At 48.3% G+C, this 26,008-nt stretch overlaps 1 protein-coding gene across 3 annotated transcripts; it reads right to left on the bottom strand.

Annotated features, from left to right (window-relative positions):
• Positions 1-139: 139 nt before the first annotated feature.
• Positions 140-23,574, bottom strand: Vsig10 (V-set and immunoglobulin domain containing 10). Of its 3 annotated transcripts, none has more exons than XM_027414186.2 (9): positions 23,367-23,574; positions 17,527-17,808; positions 11,908-12,204; positions 10,390-10,644; positions 8,668-8,961; positions 6,598-6,708; positions 5,731-5,746; positions 3,775-3,998; positions 140-2,333 (listed from the first exon to the last, which is right to left on the bottom strand). In XM_027414186.2, the coding sequence occupies exons 1-9, from the start codon at positions 23,425-23,427 to the stop codon at positions 2,278-2,280; spliced, it is 1,596 nt and encodes a 531-aa protein (XP_027269987.1). In that variant the 5' UTR covers positions 23,428-23,574; the 3' UTR covers positions 140-2,277. The 3 variants fall into 3 exon arrangements, 2 of the variants coding, with proteins under 2 accessions (XP_027269987.1, XP_027269988.1); XM_027414187.2 differs by having other exon boundaries at positions 5,731-5,743; XR_003485080.2 differs by lacking the exon at positions 5,731-5,746.
• Positions 23,575-26,008: the final 2,434 nt, after the last annotated feature.

The raw sequence follows: 26,008 nt of genomic DNA, 5'->3' as shown, positions 1-26,008 counted from the left end.
GGAGCTAGAAGCAGGTGGATCTATATGAATCCAAGGCCAGTCTGGTCTACAAAGCAAGTTCCAGGACAGACTCCAAAAGCTACACAAAGATGCCCTGTCTCAAAAGATCAAAAAGAAATAAATCAAGATCACTGAAGTATATGTTTAAAAAATAACTTTTATTCCAAAGTCTTTAAAAATTCATAACTTCATAACTAATTTCTCCTAAATTTCCCCTATCAAATCGTAAAGTCGGTCTCTTTGTAGTAGCTGGCCACCAGTCCTGTGCTGAGAAATTGAATTGGCACTAAAAGTACAAAGCTGTACCCCTTGAGGATGACACTTGTGTGCTTCTACAGTTGTGAGAAATGGAGCTAGTGCCAAAGCATAGGGTTGCAGAGCCCCTTTCCCATATCCACTGGGTTTTGAGGGAAATCAATGTGATGAAAACAACCCTGAAGTGTTTTTCCTCCTGGTTCTTACAAGTGGATCAGTTAACTGATACATGCGGATAAGATTTTGGACTTCCCATACAAAGTCTGTAGCCCATCCTCCATATGCCATGAGATCTGGGTATGAATTGTGTTAAGTGAACAAAGGGGATGAGGGCTCCAATTTTTCACAAATCCAATATGAAGCCCTTTAGTGCCTGGGCTCTTAACTGATCTGCAAATGTGCATACAGGCTGATAAAAGTGACAATGATAACTGGTCAGAACAGCATTTGGCATCAAGCCCTGGGAGCTCCTGTCTGCTAGTAGAAAAACCCTCAAATATTTCCTACTGCCAGGTGTGTGCAGAAGAGAAAGCTGTGGGAAGCACCCAGTGATCTCAAAACATTCACCATGTTCCCAGCTGTGACTTCCCCTCTACCTAGCTTCTCCTCTCCTCTGTTAAAGTGGCCCCTGAGTCACAGATAACTCAGGAACTCTGTCATCAGGCCTCAAAGGAGAGGCCAGCTCCCAGGACTGAAGGCAACCTGAGTATCCCACCGTGAAATAACAGAGACTGGAGTGATCCAGTGTATGAGGTACCACGAAGCTAGAGAACTACTTCACTGCTATTCCCAAGGGCTCAAATTCACAGCCACCTGAACTTCCTGGAGCTCAGAAGGGGCTGTATTGGCAGTTGTTTCTTGGGTTCAGCTCCTGCATTCAAAGAGAACAGCCATCCCCTTAGAGTCCTGGACCTTGTCCTGTCTGAGCAGAGAGTGCAAATTCCAAGTCAGATTTTCATGGCTAGCACACACCTATTGCACCCTTAGAAGATCCCTGACTTCAGAATAATTAGATGAAATTAAAAAAAAAAAAAATCCCCAGAACTTAGCTGTTCCAAGTTAAACTCATCACCCACTATTTTCGTTTGAAACTTATTGTCTTTGATCAACACATCCACTAAGTAGGAAGAAAACACATACTCCCATTTCTAAGACACAGAAACTGAGGCCAAGTGAACTGTCTGTCCAGTTCATGCCAAGTAATCTGCTAGAAATGTTTCCCTTTCCCTCTTGGGCAGCACAGGAGTCACGAGGAAAGAGAAGCCAGAAGCTGACCTTTAGGAGCCAGAAGCTGGCCTTAGGTCCATCATTTAGGAGACTATTATAACCACACACAGGTCTGTAAACCATGAAGCAATAAGGAAAGGTATGTCCATCTCTATGGTAAAAGAGAATTGTTGGGGTGGGCAGAGTAGATTCGGTCTACAAAGAAGGCCCCTACAGCAGCTCTATCGAGCACCCTTGTAGACACCTTTATACCCTAAACTACCTCCTTCGTTTCTCAGGAGCTTGGAAAGTGGTGCTGTTTCATGCTTATTCTAGATGGGGAAACAGAGGCAAAGCAACAAGAAAGAAGCCTCAATGTCTGACTTCCCCAGTCCAACCAAACTACCTCACCTCTCCCTGGAAGGGGCCTGGTTCCTTACCTCAACATTGATAAAAAGCCCCGCCTCCACGCCCCTTTATGTTGGGCAAGCTGGTTGCAAACCTTGAATAGTGGCACAGTGCACAGATATCAAGTGAGTGCCCTCTCCCCTAGGAAAAAAGTCAGTGTCACAGTAAATCAACCCGGGAAGAGCCAGGTGTCACAGCAAAGAGGCACCTCAGACACCACTGTAGCTTTGCCTTGCACCTGCGTTTCACACCGCCAAGGGTACCTCGCACCAAATGGAGATGGGAGGAGAGATGACTGCCTGTGCTGGGAGACCCCAGCTGTGACTAAGTTCCTGGGCAGGGCAGCAGTGCGAGGACAGTCAAAACAGAATGCACTTGCAAAAACCCGTTGACAGTGCACTGTCTTCATCAAACTGGCTTGTCTTCCTCTTCAACAACATCACTTTGCTGGTCATCACTGTCATCTGTTCAGGGGTAAGAGAAATGGAACTAAATGATTTCAACAGCAGGATAGGTTTTTACCGTCTGTCTCCTGTCATCTTGTTGACTTGTGAGCTGAAGAATTGGATTTCATGGAAGTAGTGCAGGGTGTATAACAATCTCCTTTTTTCTGTTTTGTTTGAGACAGGATCTCATGTAGCCCAGGCTGGCCCCAAACTCACTATGTAGCCATGGATAATTCAACTTTTGATCCTCCTGCCTCCACTTCCCAAGTGCTGGCTTGCACCACCACACTCAGAAGTCACCTGTTTTCTGAATCCAGAATCTAGACATTCCTGATACTTGTCACTTATAATACTCCCAAGCAGAAATGCTCTCTCCACTCTACTTGCATTCAAACTCAACTGCCCCTCTACACCTGTCTCAGAGCCACCTCTTCCACAGAGCTGACCCTGATCGAAGTACCCCTCCCAGCTCTCGTTTTCTTTCATGGTTTCAAGATTTTTGTTTGTTTTTTTAGACAGGGTCTCACTATGTAGCCCTGGCTGTCCTGGAACTCAATCTGTAGACCAGGCTGCCTTGAACTCACAGAGATCTGCCTGCCTCTGCCTCCCGAGTGCTGGGATTAAAGGCGGGCGCCACCACTGCCCGGCTACACACAGTTCTCCTTGGGCTCTCTCAGCACTGGATAAATGTTACTTCCATATTAATTCCCCCCAACACACACACATTTTCACGCATTTCACCTGCTTCTCTTAGCAAGCTGCCCACTCACAGACAATACAAGTGCTTCTTTTCCTCTTCAATAATCCCCGTACTGTGTCGTTCCCCCCCCACACACACACACACACATCCTTGCTGAATGATCTCCTCTCTGCACTGGTAGTTAATACCTGTTGATTATCTTGCCGGAAATGCTTGGGACCAGAAGTGATATAGACTTCAGACTGTGGGTAATTTGTATGTCCAGAATAAGAAACTATGGGGTGGGACCCAAGTCTAAACATGAACTTTAAGTTTATTTTATAGTTTCCTTAAATAGGTCATTGCAAAAAAGTATTAGTATTAATGTTTATTTAATTAGTGGGGGTGGGTGGAGGTGAGAGCACATCTTTGGGAAGTAAATCCACTCTTTCCACCAGAGTCTGAACTCACAGTCTTGACAGCAAGAACCTTTGTCCATTTAGCCATCTTTGTATACAATGCCAGCCCCATCTTACACAATATTTTAAATAATCTCATTCATGAAACAAAGTTCAAATACATAGAAGCATCAGGTTTAGGGCACTGACTGACACTTAAGTGTTTCACATTTTGTTTTTTAACCTAGCATGGAGTTTTGGGTTCTAGAACTAAACTTGAGCTAGCTAACTTCCTTAGGCTTTAGGCTTCCCTACTCCTTGGAAACACCTCCCTGGGAGCTCATCACATGGATCTGAGTATCTCGAAGGCAGGCAAGCTTACCATGCAGCTCCTGGAGTCCATTCCCCATGTGGTCCAAGTTCCCATTGACCAGCGCGGTCACTCTGTGTATGTGTCCATGCTTATGTATCTCTTTCGGCAACTCCTCTCTCTCATACGTCTCCTGCTCTGCCTCTTCAACATCTTCCTTGTCCTCCTTCTCCTCCTCCTCCTCGTCTTCCCCTTCAGAATCCACCAAAACCATGATGTCACCCATGTCCTGTCCCCTAATTTCCAAAGGAAAAATAATAATAATAATCAGGATGTCATCTATTCCAACTTGAGCCCCAGTGGACAGACACCACCAGACTCCTTGTAATCCCTTTAAGACTATTCCTCCTGCAGTCAGTATGGCTTAGCCATGATAGTAAGGAAAGATGTAGCTACAGATGGCTAAAGATGGTGACCATGTCTTCTGTAGGACATTTGTTTATATGCTGTCCCTACCGTGTTGTCTCAAGCATCTAGCACTGGATTTCTCAACACTGAAAATATTCAGTGCCGCATTCTGTGCCGGGGGTGTAGCTCAGTGGCTGGAGTGCTGAGTATGCCCGAAATTCTAGCACTTGGGAGGTGGACACAGGAGGACCCAAAGTTCAAAGTCATCTTTGGTTATCATAGTGAGTTTGAAGCCAGCCTATGAACCTGTCTCCAAAGGGGGGGGGCGGGGGCAGGGGGGTGTAAAAATAAAAACAAAGCTATTTCTTTCCTAAAAGGCCCTTATTTCTGTCTCACTCCTGAGATCTCTCCTGATCCTCAGGTAAGGTCTTCTCCCCTCTACCTGCATCTGGCTCACCACTGCCATAGCCTGTCTTGCCCAGCTACAAGCTTCTTAGAGAGGGAGTGATGCATTTCACCCACTGACCACAAGCCCAGGAGCACGGCATCCACAATTCACCCTCCTCACTCCCCTCTGTGAGATGAACAGAGTGGATGAAGCCTCAGAGGATCAGAATACTTCACACACAGAATTTGGGAACAGCACGGAGGCCCAGGGCCATGGTTCCAAAGCTACTTCCCACAATGCCACCTTGGCATTGCCTGTGAATAAGCCTGGGAATGACAAATTTGCCTGGACAATGGCCCTCAACAGTAGAGTGGTAAAGGGAATGGTTTCCCACGAAAGATGGTTCTAGAACAATAAGACTCCTTTATGAGGAATGAGGAAAAAAAGGAAATACTTTCTACAATCCATAAAGAAGAATTCTTTCTACTGCCCAGGATCACCTTGGGAAATGAAATATACAAATTTCATTTGTTTACTTTTCCCTCACTGAATTTTCATGTGAGGGTGGGGACTTGTACACATGTTTAGACTTGTCTTTCAACACATTCTATGAGCCTAAGTTTCCGTCTTCCTTTTGCTCTTTTTAGAAAATGAAATAAAGCAAATGCCTGAGTGACTTGGCTCATCATGCCCAGCCTATAGGTTCCCATTGGAAAAAAGCATGGGACTCTGGAATCCATGAGACTCGGGTCGGGGGACAGACCCCACCATTTGCTTCCTGGAGTCACCTAATTGCTCCACTGGGTCTCTCCACTTTCTCATCAGCAAAACAGACACAAGCACACACCAAAGGATGTCATCAAGATGGAGGGTTTCCCACAATGCCTCCGGAAGTTCCTAGCCCAGGGTCAGAGACATGGTTGGTCCCATCAGAGTAACTATTATTATTATATTGTTATTATTATTGTCATATCATTATTTTGTTTTGTTTTGTTTGAGACAGGGTTTCTGTATGTAACAGCCCTAACTGTCCTGTAACTAGTTCTGTAAACCAGGCTGGCCTCGAACTCACAGTGATCTGCCTGCCTTTGCCTACTGAGTACCCCTATTAAAGGTGTGCACTACCACCGCCTGGTCAGAGTAACTATTATTGTTCTTCTGAAAGGAATGAAAACAGCAGTGATAAGGAATGATGGAAGCAGGCTTTGGATTACAGTCCCAAAACCACTCACCTGAAAGTGCTCCCTGCTGAAAGAGAGAAAGAAAACAGTAAGCATCAGGCACATCACTTCAGTCTCATCAAACCAGCAATGACTGAGGAGATGACTCAATAGCATGAGGACCTAAGATCAAATGCAGATGCCGAAATAGACAAAGCATGATTGTATGTACCTAGACCCCCCAACATTGCTGGGGAGACACAGGTGGAGCCTAGGAGCTTGCTGGCCAGCCAGAGTAGTCAAAGGAGTGAGCATCTAGTGCAAGGAGACCTGCCTCAAGCCAGTAAGGCAGAATGATAGAGGAAGCCACCCAAGGTCCTGCTCTGGCCTCTGCATGGGTACACATGCGTGCTTACACCACACATTCCTGTGCATACAACACATACACACAGAGAGAAAATAATAAATCTATAATTAAGCATTTAAAAAAAAACTAACATGGACAAAAGATGAACAACTATGAACATTCATTCAAAATGCTTAGGGATGGTACGTAGGGGGCCTCATTATTGCACACACTGCTCCAATGAAGAATTCATAGGTGGAAGCTGGGCATAGGGTTTTCTTCTACACACAGCTTTTTAAATTTTTACTTATTTTTATGGGTAGGAGTGTCTTGCCTGCATGTATGTCTGTGCACCACATGCCTGCCCAGTGTCCAAGGAGACCAAAAGAGAGTACTGGATCCCCTGGAACTGAAGTCTCAGACAGTTGTGAACTACCACACGGGTGCTGGGAATCAAACCCTGGTCCTCTGGAAGAGCAGGCAGTGCTCTTAACTGCTGAGCCATCTCTCCAGTCCCACCCACAGCTTGCTTTCTTTCTTTCTTTCTTTCTTTCTTTCTTTCTTAAGCTTGAATGAGAAGCAGGGGCGCTTACCTTTCCAGCAGAACACCGGGCTATAATACAGCATGAGCCCTGCGACAATGGCCAGTCCCAGCAGGAGGAGGCTCACCACCGTCCCCACGATGCCCCCAATGTTCAGAGGTTCTGTAAAGAGATCACATCTCGATGCCTTTACAAAAACTTCAGTTCTAATTTACTCTTGCCTTGTCTTGGTTTCATGTCCATGTGACCTCTCCCAAATCAACCATAGGCAGACAGAGTTAAGGGAGTCAGGTGAAGCATGGAGCATGAAAGAACACTGCAAAATTAAGGGCTTTGTGTGGACCAGACATTGGAACTGTTTCCAAGGCCACAGTGAGAATGAGTAGGAGTTAGTGCCACAGTAAACAGGGTGATGGATGGGCCAGGACAGAGATTTTTGTTTTCTTTTGTTCTGTTTTGTGGGACAGGGTTTCTCTGTGTAGCTCTGGCTGTCCTGGAACTCACTCTGTAGACCAGGCTGGCCTCAAACTCACAGAGATCTGCCTGCCTCTGCCTCCCGAGTGCTGGGATCAGAGGCATGTGCCACCACTGCCCCACCAGGACAGAGAATTTAGGTACTGGCCACACACAGAGAGAAAGGTGACATCTGGGTGTGGTGACGGGCCTAAGGCAGGAGGATCCCAAGCTGAAGTATAGCCTAGTCTACAGAGGAAGTTCTAGGCTGGCCGGAGCTACATATGAGGACACTGCCTCACATGAAAAACCAACAGGAGAACAGCCTGATACTGTCTTGAGAGTCAACAAAGGGAGCCAGGACCTATGGAGCTGGGTCAAACCCAGGCAAGGTGGGAGGAAAGACACTTGTTCCAATTACAAACGCCAACTCAAATCAAGTCTGTCGGGAGAACATTAGAACTTCAGAAGAAATTATAGAAGCCAGGCATGGTGGCAGACGCTGGTAATTGCAAGCACTCTAGCAATGACAATATAAAATCAAAGTATTAACTCTGAACAACACTGAAGGCGCCCTGTGCCCTGCGGTCTAAAACACTCATCCCAAATTTGATTATCTTGATTACATTTTTTGTTTGTGTGCTTACATGTGCTTGTGCACACACATCACAGCATGTGCAAAGAAGTCCGAGGACAACTTGAAGGAGTCGGAGCTCTCCTTCTCCCCGTGGGTCCCGGAGGACAAACTCAGACCTGGTAGCCACTCACTGAGCCATCTTACCAACCCACAAATTAATTCTCTGAGTAACCGAGACATGTGCATTCATCTCGTTAGCAGGTTAGTTTGCTTTCCTATTTAATGAATGGTGAAAGTGTATGTATATCCCAAGAAAGTTTTCCCAAAAATTGCTTTATGATTTATCATCAGTAAATGTTTGTGTATTTTGTACCTCTTCATACCAAGGGCTCTGAAAAAAATGTTTGAACAGCAGCTCTGGTACAAAGGAACATACCTTCCCTGCTCCCCTCTCCCCTCCATTCTTCCCTTCTTGTTTTTAGACAGGGTCTATAGCCCAAACTCTCTATGTAGCTGAGATGACCTTGAACTTTTGATCCTTCTACCTCCACCTTCTGAGTGCTGGGATTTCAGGCAGATGCTACCATGTCCAGTTTATGAGGTGAGGGAGATGGGACCTAGGGCTTTTATTTCTTCAGTTATAAAAACTGTAAATAATGATTTCTAGAACTTGCCCTATCCCCCACAACGAGTTCCATATATGTTGTAATCGGGATAGAAGAGAACTATGAATTCACTCTGCTGTTACAATTCATTAATTTCACTATATATATGCGCTACCGTGTGTGTGTGTGTGTGTGTGTGTGTGTGTGTGTGTGTGTGTGTGTGTGTGTATGCATACATATGTATATATCATGTTCTAGAACATATTCTTTGATGAGTAAGAGAAGTAGCATTTTGTATGCTAAGCACATGTCAGTGCTTCCAGGATCAGACACTAATTTTCTCAGCCACCTTGTGAGGCCACAGGCAAATGGATGTGCCATCTTCAGCCAGCCATGGCCTACGTGGAGAGGCCCTGAGACCTCCTCACTCAATGGTGCCAGGCACTCCAATGCTCTTAACTGTTCGAGGCCACCCTCAGCACCCACCTCTCACGCTCAGCCAGATGTCTACTGCCCTCACCCCCACGAGGTTCTCAGCCCGGCAGAAGTAGAAGCCCTCGTCCAGGTCCTGGGAGCAGTTGTAGATGGTGAGGGAAGAGCCCTGACCGTGCTGGGTGATCTGATAGTGGCTGCTGGGCTGGATGGCCGCCTCTGGCTGCGTGATGTTCCTCAGCCACTGGATCCTGGCAGGTGGGTTGGCGCCTGTCACTTGGCAGGTGAGCGTCACGTTGCCTCCCATGAAGCAAGTTTTCATTGGCTGAGAATCAAGTAAGGGGCTTGCTGGGGGTCAGAAGAAGAAAAACAAAGGCAAATGTTTCAGGAGACTCAAGCCATGGCCTATCCTTTCCCAGAAAAACAACCAATGCTTATAATTCCCACACCTTGCCTGGTCCCCCTAGATAAAGCCTAGTATCTATTGGGTATTTACTATGCACAAGGGGCTATATGCAAATAAGCCCAACTCAGTCTCATAAGAGCCTCAAGATTATTCCCATTCTGTAGAGAAGGAAACTGAGGCATAAAGAAAGCCAAACGACTTGCTTAGTCACACAAGTTAAATAAGAGATATGGCTAGGACACAGGGTGACCTACTGTCCCACTTTTCCTAGGCCTGAGAAGGCTGCTGGGTCGTGAGGTTTTTCCATGCAACACCAATACAGCTCTGGGTGAAACCAACCTAGGGCAATCTAGCAAGCTCCTCTTTTTTGGGGGTGTAACAGGTGCTGGGCACAGAATCCATGGCCTCATGCAGGCTAAGCAAGGGTTCCTCTGCCCTCAGTCCTAGTTTCCTTTTTAATCTCTCAAGAGACAGGGTCTTGGGCTAGGGGGGTTAGTGAGAGGACAGGACATCCTACTATGTGTGAAAGCTAGGGTTTCATCTCCAGCACAAAACAAAACAAAACAAAAGAACAAAGGAGCTTGATAACTGTCCCTCACTCCCCCTGAGTATGGGCTTCAGGCAGTGACTTGCTGCTAAGAGACAGAATGTTACAGAAGGCAGACCAAGCAACTCCCTAGGCTAGGTCCTACAAAGGGTCACTCCTGCCTGGCTCAACCGCTCCTGTATCACTGGCTCTCAGGAAAGTGGGTCACCACATTGAGAGGATGCCCTGACAGCCCCACGGAGGGTGGTCCCATGTGGGGATGGGGAGACAGCTCGCCTGGCACGTGAATGAGCCCCTGTGAAGTGTATCTTTTCCGCAACTTTAGCACCCCAATTCCCAAGTCTTCCGGCAGAGACCCTGACCCATCACGTTTCTTGACAAGAGAACTGCACCCTTCCAGAAACCCTCAGGCCACAAACGGTATTGTTTAAAGCACCAAGTAGGGATGGGGTGTGGGGAAGAACCCTCAATTACATAATTAAGAAGACAAACAGGCATCCCATCCATCCTGCACACTGTGCCAAGTGACTACAAAGGAGGGCACAGGCACACAGTCAGTGCTTGGTATGATGCAGAGCCTGAGCCACGCATCTCTAAACTTTGAGGCACAAGGAGAGATGGCATGTGCGTGCGTGCGTGCGTGCGTGCGTGCGTGCGTGCGTGCGTGCGTGCGTGTGTGTGTGTGTGTGTGTGTGTGGTGGCAGTGGGGGATTCTGGGCACTCCGACACCGAGTTTCTCTCACAGAACTATCATCAAACGATTCTTTGAGAAGAAAGGCAGACAAGTGAACCCCAACCCTGGGACAAAGCAAACCCGACTCACAGATCTGTACCACACAGCTGGCTCCCAACTCTGGTCCCACTATGTGGCTCCCAACGCATCTGAACTTCTTGCCCTCAGACAGCTGTGACGGGCTCAGTGTTTTCAGCTTTGAATTTCCCACGACTGTCCCTCCAGGTTCTTCAGTCCACAGGAAGGTAGGATCAGGGTAGCCCCCATCCCAATTACAGGTGAGTTCTAGGGTGGCCGATTCTGAAGACACCGCCACTGAGCACTGAGGAGCTAAGGGAGGGGGCCCTGCAAAAGAGCAAAGGAAAAGAGTGCTTCGTCTCAGACGCTGAGTCAGACAGCAGGGTGATGTGTGCGTGCGTGCGTGCGTGCGTGCGTGTGTGCCTGTTATAAAACCAGAGTCTTAGAGAGCCATCAAGGCTAGTTAGTCTACTTTCAGAAAGCACCTACTGGGCTGAGGAGTGTAGCTAAAATAGTACAGTGTTTGCCTAATGTGCTCAAGGCCATGGGTTCAATCCCCAGCACCCACAAAACAACTGTGGTAGTACTCATCTGTAATACTAACACTTGGGATACAGGGACAGGATTAGCTGCTGAAGGTCATCCTTGGCTACTTATCTAGCTCAAGACTAGCCTGGGATACAAATGATACTGTCGGATAGAGGAAGAAGGGAGGAGGAAAAAGATGGCAGAGGCTGCTGATGCTCAGTGGGTGAAAAGCATTTGCCTTGCAAGCTTTACCACACAAATCCAGTGCCTGGAGCCCACAGTGCAAGTTAGCCTTTGACCTCCACACACATGCTGTGCCCACCCACACATATCACACACTTACAAAATTAATTTTAAAAAACTTCAAAGGGGCCGCAGAGATGGATCAGTGGTAAAAAGCACCGGCTACACTCCCAGAGGACCTGGGTTCAATTCCCAGCATGCATGTAAAGAGGCTAGTCCTCGGTCTTTACCTCCTCAGCACTGGGATTACAGGTACAGGCTGCCATGTTCCACTTTTGTATGTGGGTGCTGGGGATTCAATCCTGTTTCTCATGCTCACGTGGCAAACACTTACCAACAATTGTGTCCCCCATCTATTTTTTTTTTTCTTTTGAGACAGTCACTTTGTTGCAAAAAGTCCTGAGAGTCCTCCTGCCTCAGATTTCCAAGTGCTAGGACTGTTGGGATGAGCCACTGTGACCAGCTTTCATATATTTTGCAATGTTAAATACTTTCCCCACTATTAAAAAAGCTCTGTAATGTTTCCCTCTGTGGCTTGGAGGACTCTGCTACATCCCAGATAAAAACAAGCTCCTAAAGGGAGGAACCTCATCTGACAGTCCCGGTCCGTGCATGTATGCTGAAATATGCAATGGAGCATGTGAGGATCTATGTGTGGACATGCAATGGAGCATTATACAGCCCCCAAAAGAAATGGGGCTCTAAAACACACTACAGAGCCATAGTGTAGAAGAAACCATGCAAGGCAGGAAAACACAGTATTAAAGCTGAAATAAGACACACAGACATGGTTCACGGAGGGGAGCGCTGCTTACGCACAGTAGACCAGGAGCTCGGTGGTCACCTTTCGCTGTCTCCCACTGAGCACGTTGGTGGCTAAGCAGGTGTAGTTGCCTTGGAGGTTCTGTGACATCTGCAACAGTGCGAAGCTGTTGACCGTCAGGTTCCTTCCTAAAGACTCAGGGATGTCGGCCTGGATACACCACTCCACCTCAGGCGGAGGCCATGATATGCTGTGGCAGCTGAAGTTCACCTGGGAGCCCTTGGCTGTGTACAGGGTACCGTTGGAGAGGGTGCCAGTGGCTGAGATGTTAGCCACAATCTGATCAGGGCCACCTGGGAATGACAAGGGGAGGATGGGTAAGAATTCTACTCAAGGGCAGGAGAGATGGCTCAGAGGTTAACAGCACTGGCTGCTCTGCCAGAGGTCCTGAGTTCAATTCCCAGCAACCACGCGGTGGCTCACAACCATCTATAATGAGGCCTGGTGCCCTCTTCTAGCCTGCAGGTGTATATGCTAACAGAATAGTATATGAAATAAAAATTAGTTAATTAATTAAAAAAAATAAGAATTCTCCTTGAGAGCTCTAATGGAAACAGACAACAAGGACAGCTTACCAATACTCGTTACGTTACAAGGCTGTGCAAAGTGTCCTCAGACTTCCACTCATTTGATCTTGGACAGTTGTACAAAGTTGATTGCGGATAGGGGAGAATTTCCTTAAAGGACTTTCCATCTGAGTGTTTTGCTTTGTTTTGTTTTTTTTTTTGTGACAGGATCCCATGTAGCCCAGGCTGGCCTCAAACTATGTAGCTGGGGATGACCCTGAGCTTCTGATCCCTCTGTCTTCATGTCCCAAGTGCTGTGGTCACAGGCGTGGTTTATGTGCTGCTGGGCTTCAAAGCCAGGGTTTCGAGATGCAAACACTACCAAGTTAGCAACATGCCCAGTCCTGCCTCGAAGAACTTCCAAGCCCTCCTGCTTCCACTGCCCAGTGCTGGCATTAAAATATTGCAAGCAGCTGGGGACCATCTCACAGGTTAAGTTTGCCACTCTTTTAGAGGACCATAGTTAGGTTCCTACGACTTTCCCCAGCTCCAGAGGATTCACAGTCTCCTCTGGGCACCTGCATGTGTTTGCCCACACAAAATTAAAAATTGATCTTGCCAGACATATCATTACATACTTTTAATCCCACCAATCAGGAGGCAGATACAACCTATGAGTTCGAAGCCAGTCTTGTCTACACAGAGAGTTCTAAGATAGCCAGCAGTACATAGTGAGACCCTGTCTCAATAAAATAAGCCCCCCCAAAAAAGGGACTAGACACATAGTTCAATTCAACAGTTAAGAGTACTGGCTTCCCTTCCAGAGGGCCTGGGCTGGATTCCCAGCCACCCACATGGTGGTTCATTTAACTGTCTGTAACTCCAGTTCCAGGAGATCCGGCACCCTTCTGACCTCCACAGGCAAAATACCCATACACATAAAATAAATTAAAAATAAATTTATAACACTGAATTTAAAAAACAAAACTCCTGCCAAGGGGCTAGTGGTTAAGAGCACTGACTGCTCTTGCAGAGGACCCAGGTTCTATTCCCAGCACCCGCATGGCAACTCACAATCATCCTTAAGTTCAGTTTCAGGGGTTTTGACAGACAACCTTTCTGGCCTCCACAGGCATCAGGCACACACACAATGTACAGACATACCTGAGGACAAAGCACCCTACACATAAAGTCCCTACCAAGGAGAAAGGGGGAAAAAAAAAAAGAACACATTGGGCCTTCGACTGCTCTCCTACTAAGGCCCTGGAAGGACTTAACATATATATCAGGACAGTTTCCACCACGCCCCAATGCTGTCACCATGGTTCTCTGGGTCCCAGCCTAGCACATTTAGTGGTTTAGGGAATATTGGATTTCCCCTCAGAGAACCTGGAATTCTCATAGGTGTGGGCAGATCAGAGCCCACAGGAAGCACTGGAACTTCCTTCTCAAATGTGCTGGCCCTTAGAGTCCTTTTCTTCAGTGTGGCTGGTTTCTCTCTAACCACTGGACATGCTGAGATGCTGGGGGGTTGTCCTAAAGTATCCATGAACCTGAGGTTGGTCTTGCCTCCACCCACTATCCCTCCAGCCCCCCACCCTAGACATACACATCACACCAACAGGAAATGATTACCCCAGGCCTGACTGAGCTCCAGCTGTGCAGCTTCAGGCAAAGTACTCATCCTTGCATAGCCTCAGTTTCCTCCTCTGTGATGGAGTGTCCCCCCACTCAGGGCTAGAGTTTATATAATGGAGCACTCAGAATGGGGCCTGGTATCCTAGAACCACTCTACAAATGCTGGGCCTCATCTTAGTTCACCTTAAATTATAAACTTCTTATGTATTGTTTTCAGTGCTGGAAATAAATACATGTGAGGCCTGAAAACTACACCGCATCCAGACCTGAATTTTCTCAACCCCCAAAATGCCCTGCGCTGTGGTACCACGTGCATCCAAGATGCCAAGTTCCCTTCGGTAAAAAGAGCACATCTCCCTACTGGAGAAGCAGCTCAGAGGTGTAGTGTGTGCTTAGCCTATGTACATAGCTGGAGACCCACAAATGTGATGGGGTAGGAAGGAGGAGGGGGGAGGAGGAGCAAAGAGGAGAGAAGAGAAGCATAGAGGGAGGGAGACCTTCATTCCCAGACCTCAGGAGGCAGAGGCAGGCAGATCTCTGTGAGTTCGAGGCCAGCCTGGTCTACAGAGAGAGTTCCAGGACAGGCTCCAAAGCAATACAGAGAAACCCTGTGTTGGAAAAAAAAAAAAAAAAAAGACAGACAGAGAGAGAGAGAGGCCAGCCAGGGCTACATAGGGAGACCCTGCTCAAAAATAAACAAACAAGATTTAAAAAGGAAGGGGAAGGGCTGGAGAGATGGCTCAGAGGTTAAGAGCACTGGCTAGTCTTCCAGAGGTCCTGAGTTCAATTCCCAGCAACCACATGGTGGCTCACAACCACCTGTAATGAGATCTGGGGCCCTCTTCTTGAGTGCAGGCAGAACACTGTATACATAATAAATAAATAAATAAATAAATAAATCTTTTTTTAAAAAATGGGGGAGGGGAGGAAAGAAACTTATCTATATAATTACTTTGCCAATTAAAAGACATTAAGGGGCACACCCTATGGCTGCTCACATTAGCGTGAGCCAGTGTGCCACCTCTCCTCAGATGGATGTCTTAAAAAACAGTCCAGGAAGGTCAAAGGAATTCTGAGTTTGGTTCATCAATAGGTCAGTGAGGAGAAAATATCATTTGTAGGATGCAAAGATTTTCCTATGCAGCCTTTCAGTGGAAATACCCTTCTTTCCTTTGACCCTCACTAAGCAGCCAAGGCTAGCCTTGAACTCAAGCTCTTCCTACCTCAGCCTCCCAAGTGCTGGGATTACAGATGTGTTTTCTTCCACACCTCAGGACAACATCCCTGTCAGGTGAATCTTTGGGAACCATATTGCCTACCCACAAGGGTCTGGGGAAGACTTAGGTGGTGGCCTGGGAGGAGCCTGAATACCCCATTCATCACTGCTGGCTAGTCCGTCAGGTATGTGGCTCAACAGGTCCTAGGGCGTGTCTTTCATTGGCATTCCTCCAACTAAACACGGTTCAGTTGGAGTACTGGGGTACTGGTGGCCAACATCCAAGACTGGCAAAGGTCACATACCTCTGGTCTTCCAGGTCCTGGTGGCCTGGCCTGGCCTGGACACAGTGAACCCCGGAAAGCAGCTGGGAAGGGCTTTGAGCCGAAAAATCAACAAGAAGTAGAATTTGCTACTGAGAATCATTGTGTGGGAGTCAGGCAAGAGGTTTAGAAAGAAGAAAATCAGGGCAGGAGATGGCTCATCACATAAAGGCACCAACCATGCAGACCTGAAACTTGGGGAGTCCAATTCCCAGAATCTGTGTGCAAGTCAGATATGGTAGAGTGACTCTCCAAGCATTCTTGTGGTGAGATGGGAGGCAGAGACCAGAGAACCCCTGGGAAGCGAGAAGGGTAGCTAGCCTGTGGTACACCTTGCTGCTGGACAAATGAGAGAGCCCCTGACCACCAAGGGGAAGAGAAGTCCCGGGAGCTGTCTTCTGATCCCTGGCAGGCATGTATCCACTCCCCCATGCATAAATAAATAAACTTTTAGAAGAGGGCAAGCAAGCAGGTAAAGGTGCTGCCACCAAGCCTGTCAAACCTGAGTTTGATTCCCATACCCACAAAGTGGAGGAAGGGAAGTGACCCCCACTAGTTGTCCTCTGATCTCCACACGAGCACCATGGTACATTTGAGTGCACACACACACATTAAATAAAAAATGTAAATATACATAGATATATACATAATTTTTTAAAGAAAATGCCAGAGTGAAGAGGCAGCTCAGGGGTTTGAGACACTGGCTACTTTTGCAAAGGACCCGGGTTCTGTTCCATCATCTATGCTGGAAGGCTCACCACTGCCTGAAAGTTCAGCTCCACAGATCTGAAGTCCTCTTCTGGTCGCCACAGACATCCATGTATTTGTGGCATATATGCATACACATAATCTTTTGGTTTTTGACACAGGGTCTCTCCCGGTGAGACTAGGCAAGCACTCCACCACCAAGCCAGCCCAACCCTTTTGTAGCCCAGGCTGTCCCAGAACTCACTACATAGACCAGGCTGGCTTCAAACTCAGTGATCCTCTTGCTTTTGTCTCCCAAGAGCTGTGATTAAAGGTGTGAACCACCAAACTAGGCTGATAAACCATGTAAACTAAAAGTAAAAATAAAAAATCAAAGAGAGACCTTAATGAGCCTCCAGTGTGGTTCTGTGTTCCAAGATCATGCCTCATTTAAGCCCTAGGCTGAGTCTAAATCATTTAAACCCTGCCTTCTCGATCCCCTAGGGTTCTTACTCCACCCAGGAGGTGCCACGGGCAATGTATCTCCCACCCAAAAGGCTCAGGTACACGTTATTTCAGATTTCAGACTGTGCACATCGATTTTGTGATCTGAGCCCAGGTGTGTGGACCTTAGAGAACTTACTGTTGACAACAGGCAGCACCAAGCCCTCCCAGGAATGCAGTGCTGGCAACACTCAATACCCTCAAACTCCCTGAGTAAATGAAACCATGTCCCTTCAGAGTCATGGCCTTCCTCAACAGCCGCTAACTGAGGTGCAGGCAAGGAGGGTCTGGAGGGGTCTGCGGCTCAGGACCCTCTGGAGGGCAGAAGAGGTAAGATCCCAGGGGGGGCTCTGCTGTAGATCAGCCTCAGGACACCTGCCTCTGGTTTTCATGGAGAAACTGTGCCAACCATAGACCCACATTTCCCAGTGAAGGACTTCCCACAGTTATGATTGCATCAGATGTATTCAGGGAGTACAAGGTCTCATTCAATTTCAGGGACATTTGTGTATTTATTTGCAGGTGTGTGTGCATGTGTGTAGAGGACAGAGGACAACCTTGGCTGCAGTTCCTAGGACACTAGCCAGCATTTTGTTTTGAGACAGGGTTTCTCTATGTAGCCCAGGCTGGCCTCCAACTTACCCACACTGAAATGTGTCACTCAAGCCCACACTCCTGACAGTGACCTCTTCCCCAGGCTCTCACTACCTCCCCAAACCCATCCCTACTAGTCCCACTTACTGGCCACCCGAAGCCATACAGGGAACCAGTGGGTCTCATTCAGAACCTCCTGGCAGGTGTAGTTGCCTTCATCCTCCAGGCTCAGTGCCTCCACGTGCAGGGCACCTGCATCCTCTAGAGAAAAACGAGGTGAAGCTGGGGGAAGGCTGGAATTGGAGGAGAGCAGGAAGATGAGCTCTGAGTCATTCCGGTACCAGGTCACCAGGCCCCTGGCTCCCGACATGTTGCCACAGTGAAGAGTAACATTCTCATGGACTTCGCCGATAGCCAGAGCACCTAGGTCTGAAAGGAAAGGTCAGGCTGTTAACACCTTTTCAGGATGGCAGGTAACAACCCTTTGGGAAAAGTAGGACTTTCTTTTTTAATAGCACATTATAGGCGAGAGGGTGTGTGTGTGCGTGCGCTCTCTCACAAATGCATTTGAGGTAGGATCTCATATAACCCAGACTGGCCTTGAACTCACTATATAGCACTACTCAAGAATAGACCTTGAACCTCTGTCTGTCCCCAATGCTGGGATTATAGGCTATGCCACAATCTATAAAGTGTTGGGGATTAAACCCAAAACCAAGCACATTACAAGTACTCTAACATTGAGCTAAATCCCCAGATTTTTTTTTTTTCTTTCTCCGAGACAGGGTTTCTGTGTAGCTTTGCAGCCTGTCCTGGAACTCACTCTGTAGGCCAGGCTGGCCTCAAACTCACAGAGATATGTCTGCCTCTGCCTCTGCTGGGATTGAAGGCGAGGGCCACCACCGCCTGGCTAATCCCCAGCTTTTTACCAAATGTATTCAATTGCGGTGTTGTGGTTTGAATGCAAGATGTCTCCCATAGGCTCACATCCCCAGCTAGTGGCACTGTTTGGGAAGGCTATAGAACCTTTAGGAGGTTCCGCCAGAGGAAGTGAGTCACTGGAGGTGGGCTCTGAGGTTTATGGAGCCTGGCCACACTTCCTGTTTTCTCTCTCTGCTTCTGGATGGCCATCCTGAGAGGGGCTGGCCTGAAGCTCCTGCTGCCATGCCTTGTCTATCATGAAGAGCTGCACCCCTCATGAACTGTGAGCCAAAACAAACCCTTCCCATCCTTTAAGTTGACAGTGTCAAGTACTTTATCACAGTAACAGAAATAAAACCGTATGGAGGTGGGGGACACCATGTCCTCAAACGAACCCCTTTTTATCCTCTGCTGTCCATGAGGACACGCTCAGCTCCAGCTGCAACTGCAGTACGAGTATGAACCCTACATGTGGCAGAGGCACGGTTCTCAGAGGTTCCAGCTGCAAGAGCTCTACATCAGCCTTTGGGCATACCATTCTGACACGTGAGGGTCCAGGCAAGATCAGCAAAGCTGCCTATCCAATCACACCAGCAGTATTGAGCAATAAAGCATCACTCTCTCCATGTGGTCATCTGTTAGTCCAAAATCATACAGCATTAGGTAGCCATCCTGTTGCCTAGACATCCAGATGGGGTGGGGGTGGGGAGCAGATAGATCTGCTGGTCTCCCTCCCCCTGGAGTTAATCACTTTGGGCTGTTCCATGCAGAAATGGGTTGACAACAAACACTGTGCAACACTGGGAAGGAAGTCCTGTGCTGGGCTCTGTGGATCTGCTGGTAACAAATGAGAACTATCCAGCTCATAGGCTAGTGGGAAAACAGACACAAAACGGTCAAGGAGGATAGACGTGAAGGACAGGGCTCCCAAGGCAGCTGGGGATGTGCCAGGTAAGACTTCCTTCAGGAAGCAAAGCAGGAGCTGATGGACAAGTAGGCATGAGATGGATTCAGAAGGAGCCAGAGTCCCAGGCACAGAGAACAGCAAATTCAAATGCCCACATCAAAGCCAGCTGTGGTGACTGTGGGGTTCCAACACTCAGGCAGGAAATCAAGAGTCGGACACTAGTGTGGGCTACATAGTGAGACCCTGACTCAAGGAAACATGGGGAGGAGGTAGGAGAAAATGAGAAAATGCTTGGACCAGAAGTGACAGCTTAGTCAGAAAGACAATTGTCAGCTCCCCCAAACCATCTGAGTCAGAACTGAGTGGCACTGGGAGTTGCCGGCCTTCTGTGGAGGATTTCAATGCCTGCTCAAAACGAATGGGCAAACCACGGCTGATCAGGGGGTTAGTTGGTAGGTAACAAACAAATGCAGTCCATTTTTACTGAGAAGTAATAGTCCAGCACTTTCTACAATCAACAACCAACTCTAGAGAGGCCACTGGGACAGAAATTTGGGCAGAATCTGCTGGGCAGATAAAAATGTCCTGGAGGTAATTAACACTGGTAGTTGCTATGCATCAAATCACAGCCCACAAGCTGAGGTCAGAGAACAACCTTCAGGAGTCAGGTCTCTCCTTCCACCATGGGGGGTAGGCGGGAAGAAAGGGGGGTGCCCAGGGATGGAACTCATGTCATCCACCTCTACAGCAAGCTCCTCTGCCCACTGAGCCATGTCACTGGCCCAACAGAGCGGTTTTTATTTTGTTTGTCTTATACTTAAGACAGGTTCTCAAGCTGGCCTTAAACTCACTGCACAGCTAAGAATAACCATAAAATTCACATCCTCTTGCTTCCACTTCCCCAGTTCTGTGATGACAGGCATGTGCCACTACCACACTTGGTTTTATGAGGAGCTGGGACCAGGGTTTCATTCACACTAGACGGGCACTCTACCAACCGAATTACATCCCCAACCCAAGGGTAGATTTTTATGGTATGTAGATTATATCTCAATAAAATCGTTATTAAAAAAAAAAAAAGCCAGGCAGTGGTTGTGCTCGCCTTTAATCCCAGCACTGGGGAGGCAGAGGCAGGTAGATCTCTGGGAGTTCGAGGTCAGCTTGATCTTCAGAGTAAGTCCCAGGATAGCCAGAACTGTTACACAGAGAAACCCTGACTCAAAAAAATTTTAAAGGGGGGGGTGTGTGGCTGAAGAGATGGCTCAGATATTAAGAGCTTTTCCACAGGTCCCAAGTTCAATTCCCAGCAACCACATGGTGGCTCACAACCATCTATAATGAGATCTGGTGCCCTCTTCCGACCTGCAGGCATACATGCAGGCAGAACATTGTATACATAATAAATAAAAAATAATCTTTAAAAAAAAAAAAGGAATGCCACCTGCTTCTTGGTGACCTTGCCATGAGTGTCTAGCTGGGTCCCTCCTGTGACAGGAAAAGTTTCCTTTCAAAAGACTAAAGTTGGACTGGTCCACAAGAAGTCCTGAGTCTCTGTCCATCCTGGTCATACTACTTCTATAAAGTTTTCAAGCCAGGAAAGGCTGGGAGGGGAGAGGGGACGATGACATACAGGCCAGTGTCTGCAAGGTAGAGTTAGCTAATGCTAGCCACTCTCAAACAAGAAACATTTGAGAGTGATAATTTACAAGTCTGTCACAGCTGAGCCTGCTGACATATGCCTGCAATCCTGCTGAGGCAGGAAGATCAAGTTCAAAACCAGCCTGAGCCATGAGAAGCCCCTCTCAAAAGGGAGGATGGTGTGTATGTGTGTGTGTAAGGATCATTTTCAAATTATGAAACTACCAACCTAGGTTCTCACATGGTGACTTCCACCATGGAAAAGATACCCTGTAGAGCTATATTACATACAGCTGCATGGAGTGTCCCTCATACCAACAGCTGCCCCTTCCTAGTACTCTGCAAAAAATAAAAAATAAATAAATAATGGTCAGCCTGGAACAGGCTTCATGCAATTTTAACCTCGAAACCTGAGCTCATGTCTATTCGAAGGAAGACAATGGCCTGCCTGGTTTTCCCCTGGCTCTGCCCACTCCACTGCTTGTAACTACTGGAGCTAAATATGCCTGAGAAATCATCTAATCAGTGATGTGGCCGAAGCTGTTCAGGGTCAGAGAAGAGTCATCGATTGGTGATGTCTGCCATGGACAAGGAGAGGGTGGCTCCTGAAGATACATCAATTCCACACACATGCTGGTCCCACACATCCTCATTACACTGTTAAACACTTCAGGCTCCACATGTGTCCCTAGGTATGTGGGACAGTCACAGTCTGGAGTGCTCTGGGTCAGAAGTGCTTGGGTTTCACACGCTGGACAGACTAAGACAGAGCCCAGTCCTAGGGCTGGTGAGGTGAGTCAGTGGGTAAAGGTGCCAAACCTGATTTCAGGAAGCAGAGGACTGTCCCCCAAAATTGTTGTCTGACCTCCACACACATGCCATGGTACATACATACCTCCCACACAGAGAAAGAAAATGAAATAAAAAAATTTTAAAGAGACAATGTTTGTGCTGTTCAATGTCATTCATTGTCCAGGGGGCACTCTGTTGCAGCCCCAAACCTTAAATTCATATTATGCAACAAAGAAGGGAGAGAGAGAACTCTTTGGCTAGTGAGTGTTTACAATGTGGGACTCAAACTCAGGGCACTCCTCATGCTAAGCAAATGCTCCACTACCAGGTTATACCTCCAGCCCCATACCGGTCTTGATGCTATCCTTATTTACACAGCTGGAGGCATATCTAAGCACTCATCTTCTCCAGGAACTCTCAGCAAGCACAACCTGGAGTACACTCTCTCCAGGTGACAAGCCTGAAACATCAATGTCATGTATAGGTGAGACTCAGAAGAAAACACCTGTCCCACCTAAGGTCTAAAGTATGCATAACCAGCAAGCCCCTGGGCACCACAGGTAAAGCAGGCCTGAGCGGCTGGGCATAAAAATTACTGAGCAGAAAGTCAGGGTTGGTGGCTCATGCCTAGAATCCTGGTACCAGGGAAAGTGGTATGAGAGAATGGCAAATTTGGAACCAACCAGGACTACACAGTGAGACCATGACTCAAGCAAGTCAACAGGGCATAGCTGCAGGAGGAAGGTCTACAAGTGGGAAGAAGCATTCACTCTGAAAGCAAATTCAGCCGGGCGCAAGCCTTTAATCCCAGCACTCGGGAGGCAGAGGCAGGTGGATCTCTGTGAGTTCGAGACCAACCTGGTCTACAAGAGCTAGTTCCAGGACAGCCTCCAAAGCCACAGAGAAACCCTGCCTCGAAAAACCAAAATAAATAAACAAATAAATAAAAGCAAATGCAAATAAGTAGATTGTAAGGGCATAATAATAATTAGGAACTTTTGCTACTTGCTGCTAGGGAGCTCAGGTATAATTTAATAGCTTATCTCTTACTACAAGGATAGCACGTGAGTGGGGTGGACCCGACACACACAAATAGCATTTCCCATGCATCTTGGGAAATTACCACTTCTTGGCTTCGTTTCCCCTGCTCCCACCCCCGGAACATTCCTGTACACAGTAGACACGGATTCGCTGGCGAGTTAAAACTCAAACATCCTTTTCCAATCTTTTTGCAGTCTACATTATTTTGCTAAGCAACCCTCCCCCTGCTTTTTTTTTTTTCAACAGCGCTGTGTAGACGAGGTATATAAGACCATTCACCAGCCACGTCCCATAGGAAGGGAGATTTTGGTCAAGTCTGAAATGATTTCAAAAGAAAAAGCAAAAAGAAAGCAAAAAAGAATGGAAAAGGGAAGGGGAGGGTTGGAATGCACCGGTCCGCACAGGTAGATTCACTCGGGGAGGAGGGTGTGGGGTGAACAACTTCACAAGTTACAGGTGTAAGCCCAGGTCAACCTGGGGGAGGCAGGGAGGCGGACACAAATGGGAACTTACAGAGAGGTGCGCCGGCGCCGCGGGCACAGCCAGATCGAAGAGTTAGGAACGAAAAGGGAAGGGAAAAAAATAAACAAAACCACCACTTTCCTCTCCACGTGCCCCTCGAGGGGGGCCTGCCGCACGTGACTGAGGAGCTTTCGGGTCCCCAGGCTGGGGGTGGCCGGTCCCTTACCTGCGGAGCCCTGGCGGGCCAGAAGCGCCCCTAGGCACAGCAGGACGCGTATCCCGGCCATCGCGCCGGAGTTCTACATCCAGAGAAGAGCGGGGCTCTGGGTGCGCGGGGTTCTTGGGGCTCCCAGGCCCGCGGCGAGGGGCTTCCCGACTAGGATGCTGCAACCGGGCCCGGGCGATCGCCTCTGGGGCGCGCGCCCCGCCCCTGCGCCCAGCCAGCCCGGCGGAAAACAACAGGCGCGGGCCCCCTCCCGCCTCTCCGGCAACTTCCTCCACCTTGGCCGGGAGGAGGGCCTTGTGCGACGATCCCAGTCCCGCGGGGCCTGGTAGGAGGCGGCCCCGAGCTCTGGCCCGCCGGTGCGGGACGCGCTCCCGGCCCATGCACTGCGCGCGGGCTGCGGGGCACCGGGCGCCGTCCCAGCCCTGCGGCTCTGTCACGCTTGTCATCAGGGTTCTCGGGTGCAGGGGCGGGCCACAGCGCCGCCATCGCTCAGAACCCAGGGAAAGATGATCCCTCAACCGTCCGGCCAAAAGCAACCACGAGACTCGGGTTCTCGAATGAACTTGGGTCGAGGGCACACGGGAAGAGCGAGTTTTGTTTTCAGGTACTCTCATGCTTGTCCCTTTTGCTATCCCCACCCTCCCATACTGGCAGATCCCCGGAGCGCCACATTTCCGGGATCAGCTTTCTGGCAACCCATTTCTCCGTCCTGGGGACACACCACTGCTGGGCCCTCGGGAGCATATCTGCCCTTGAAACAGCTCTGAAAGAAGAAACTTCGCGTTCAAAACAAGAATGTAGTCAGCGCCGTGGAATCTTCACTGTGGGCTCCGGGAGGTCCCTCGGCTCCCGCTCTTCCAACCTTTCTGCGAGTTTATAAAATATTGGGAGGGCTGAGGATGGCGCTCAGTGGTATAGCGCCTGCACCAAACCCTGGGCTCGCTCCAACCAACCACCTCAAAATCCAAAGTAAAATATGGGGGAAAACTAAACTTGGAATAAAAATCGCTGGTTCTGTTCTGAAAAGCCCCACCCCCATCCCTGTGGGGCTTCCTAGAGAGAAATCCTTTGGAATCGGTAAACAGAAGGTGTTTATCCAGATGGCCCCTACTTCCTGTTGGTATACCAGGGCCACACACCTAATTGCCACCCAGGTGTATTAAATGAACGTGCTTTGTTGTTTGACACACGGTGTCACTCAGTCTTTTACCTTGAGGCAATCCTCCTGCCTCAGCTTCACACATGCTGGGATCACAAGGGCACCCTGCCACAGTGCCTGTCTACTTTAATTGGTTTTGATGTTTCTTCAGCTCTGCAGGCAAACATTCTGGCCTGGAGTCAACAAGCTGTTGGTAGGAGCATTGCCTAGCAATGCTTTGGCTAAGAGTCCGGAATATTCTGGAACCTCATGGTGCCCAGGGAAGGAAATTTCAGAGAGCAAGCCTGGGGAACTTGTGGATTCAACCACAAAGTTCCTGCAACCCCTGGACCTGAGATACCTTCTGGCCTGGCCCTTTTATATGGGGTGCAGTCTATCATCCAGTCTTGGAGTTGCTCTCCAAGACAAGTTGGTTGTTGGTAAAACCAGGACTAGATTTCACTTATCTGCCCCCAGATGTTGTTCAGTCAAGTTCCAACACCACTGTCACTTCTTCCAGGACCACTAAAGCCAAGAGGACATAGGTCTGGATAGTTGGGCATCACAGAGAGGAAACAGCCACCCCTTTGATTTAGGTCCAAGGGTGATGTTGAGAAACACCTTGGCCTGGCATTAACCCCCCACCCCGAGAGTCAAAGATGCCCTGCCAAAAAGTCTCACTGGACAGCTGGGGCTCCCCATGGGGACTCAGGCAAGACAGAAGCAACAATAAGAGACCCTTATGGGCCTGTTTAAGGATAAAGTGCCTTGACTTACCCCAAAGTAATCAACTGACATTTTGATAGACAAAACTGAGCATTGTCATAGGAATTTCATTTGAGCCAGGACCCTAAATCCCACAATGAAATATGGATTGTGGGGACCTGGAAAGATGATCTGGCAGCCAAAAGTTCTTCCTGCTCTTGCAGAGACCTTGAGTTTGGTGCCAGCACCCACATTAGGCTGCTCACAACTCTCAGTAACACCAGCTCCAGGGGAGCTGGCCCCCTCTTCTGGTCTCCCAGGGCACCTTCATGTGGTACATGTGTATAGTAACTCATACACACATGTAAAAATAGAATCAGATAAAAAGATACAAGCTGTGGAGCAGGTACACCTCTGTCTAGGCTGCTACATATGGCTAGTCTTGTCTGGGTTGAGCGCCTCTCCTCCCCCAATGAATTAAAAGACAGGAAAATCTCACAAAAAGATGAGGAAAAAAGCAAAACAAAAAGTGAAGAAGCACACAAAGGCACAGAGAGCTGTCCCCACAAAGCAGACACAGGGCTCAGGGATACTGAAGTCCACCCCCTTGGGCAGGCTGTGCAGTGTGCTCCAGGTGCCCAGCGTTGTGAGCTGGCGTCACCCATGCCAGGATGGGCTTTGGTGATGCAGCTGTCTTTGGGTCACTTCCATTCTTGTAACCCCAATAAAACTCATTGGTTCACGAAATTGGACTTGGGTGATATCCGTACTTTGGTCTGTCCTGGGTTCCTTATCTGGG

Source organism: Cricetulus griseus, chromosome 4, assembly GCF_003668045.3.
Source record: "Cricetulus griseus strain 17A/GY chromosome 4, alternate assembly CriGri-PICRH-1.0, whole genome shotgun sequence".
Lineage (NCBI taxonomy): Eukaryota > Metazoa > Chordata > Mammalia > Rodentia > Cricetidae > Cricetulus > Cricetulus griseus.
This window is presented reverse-complemented; position numbering and strand designations above follow the sequence as displayed.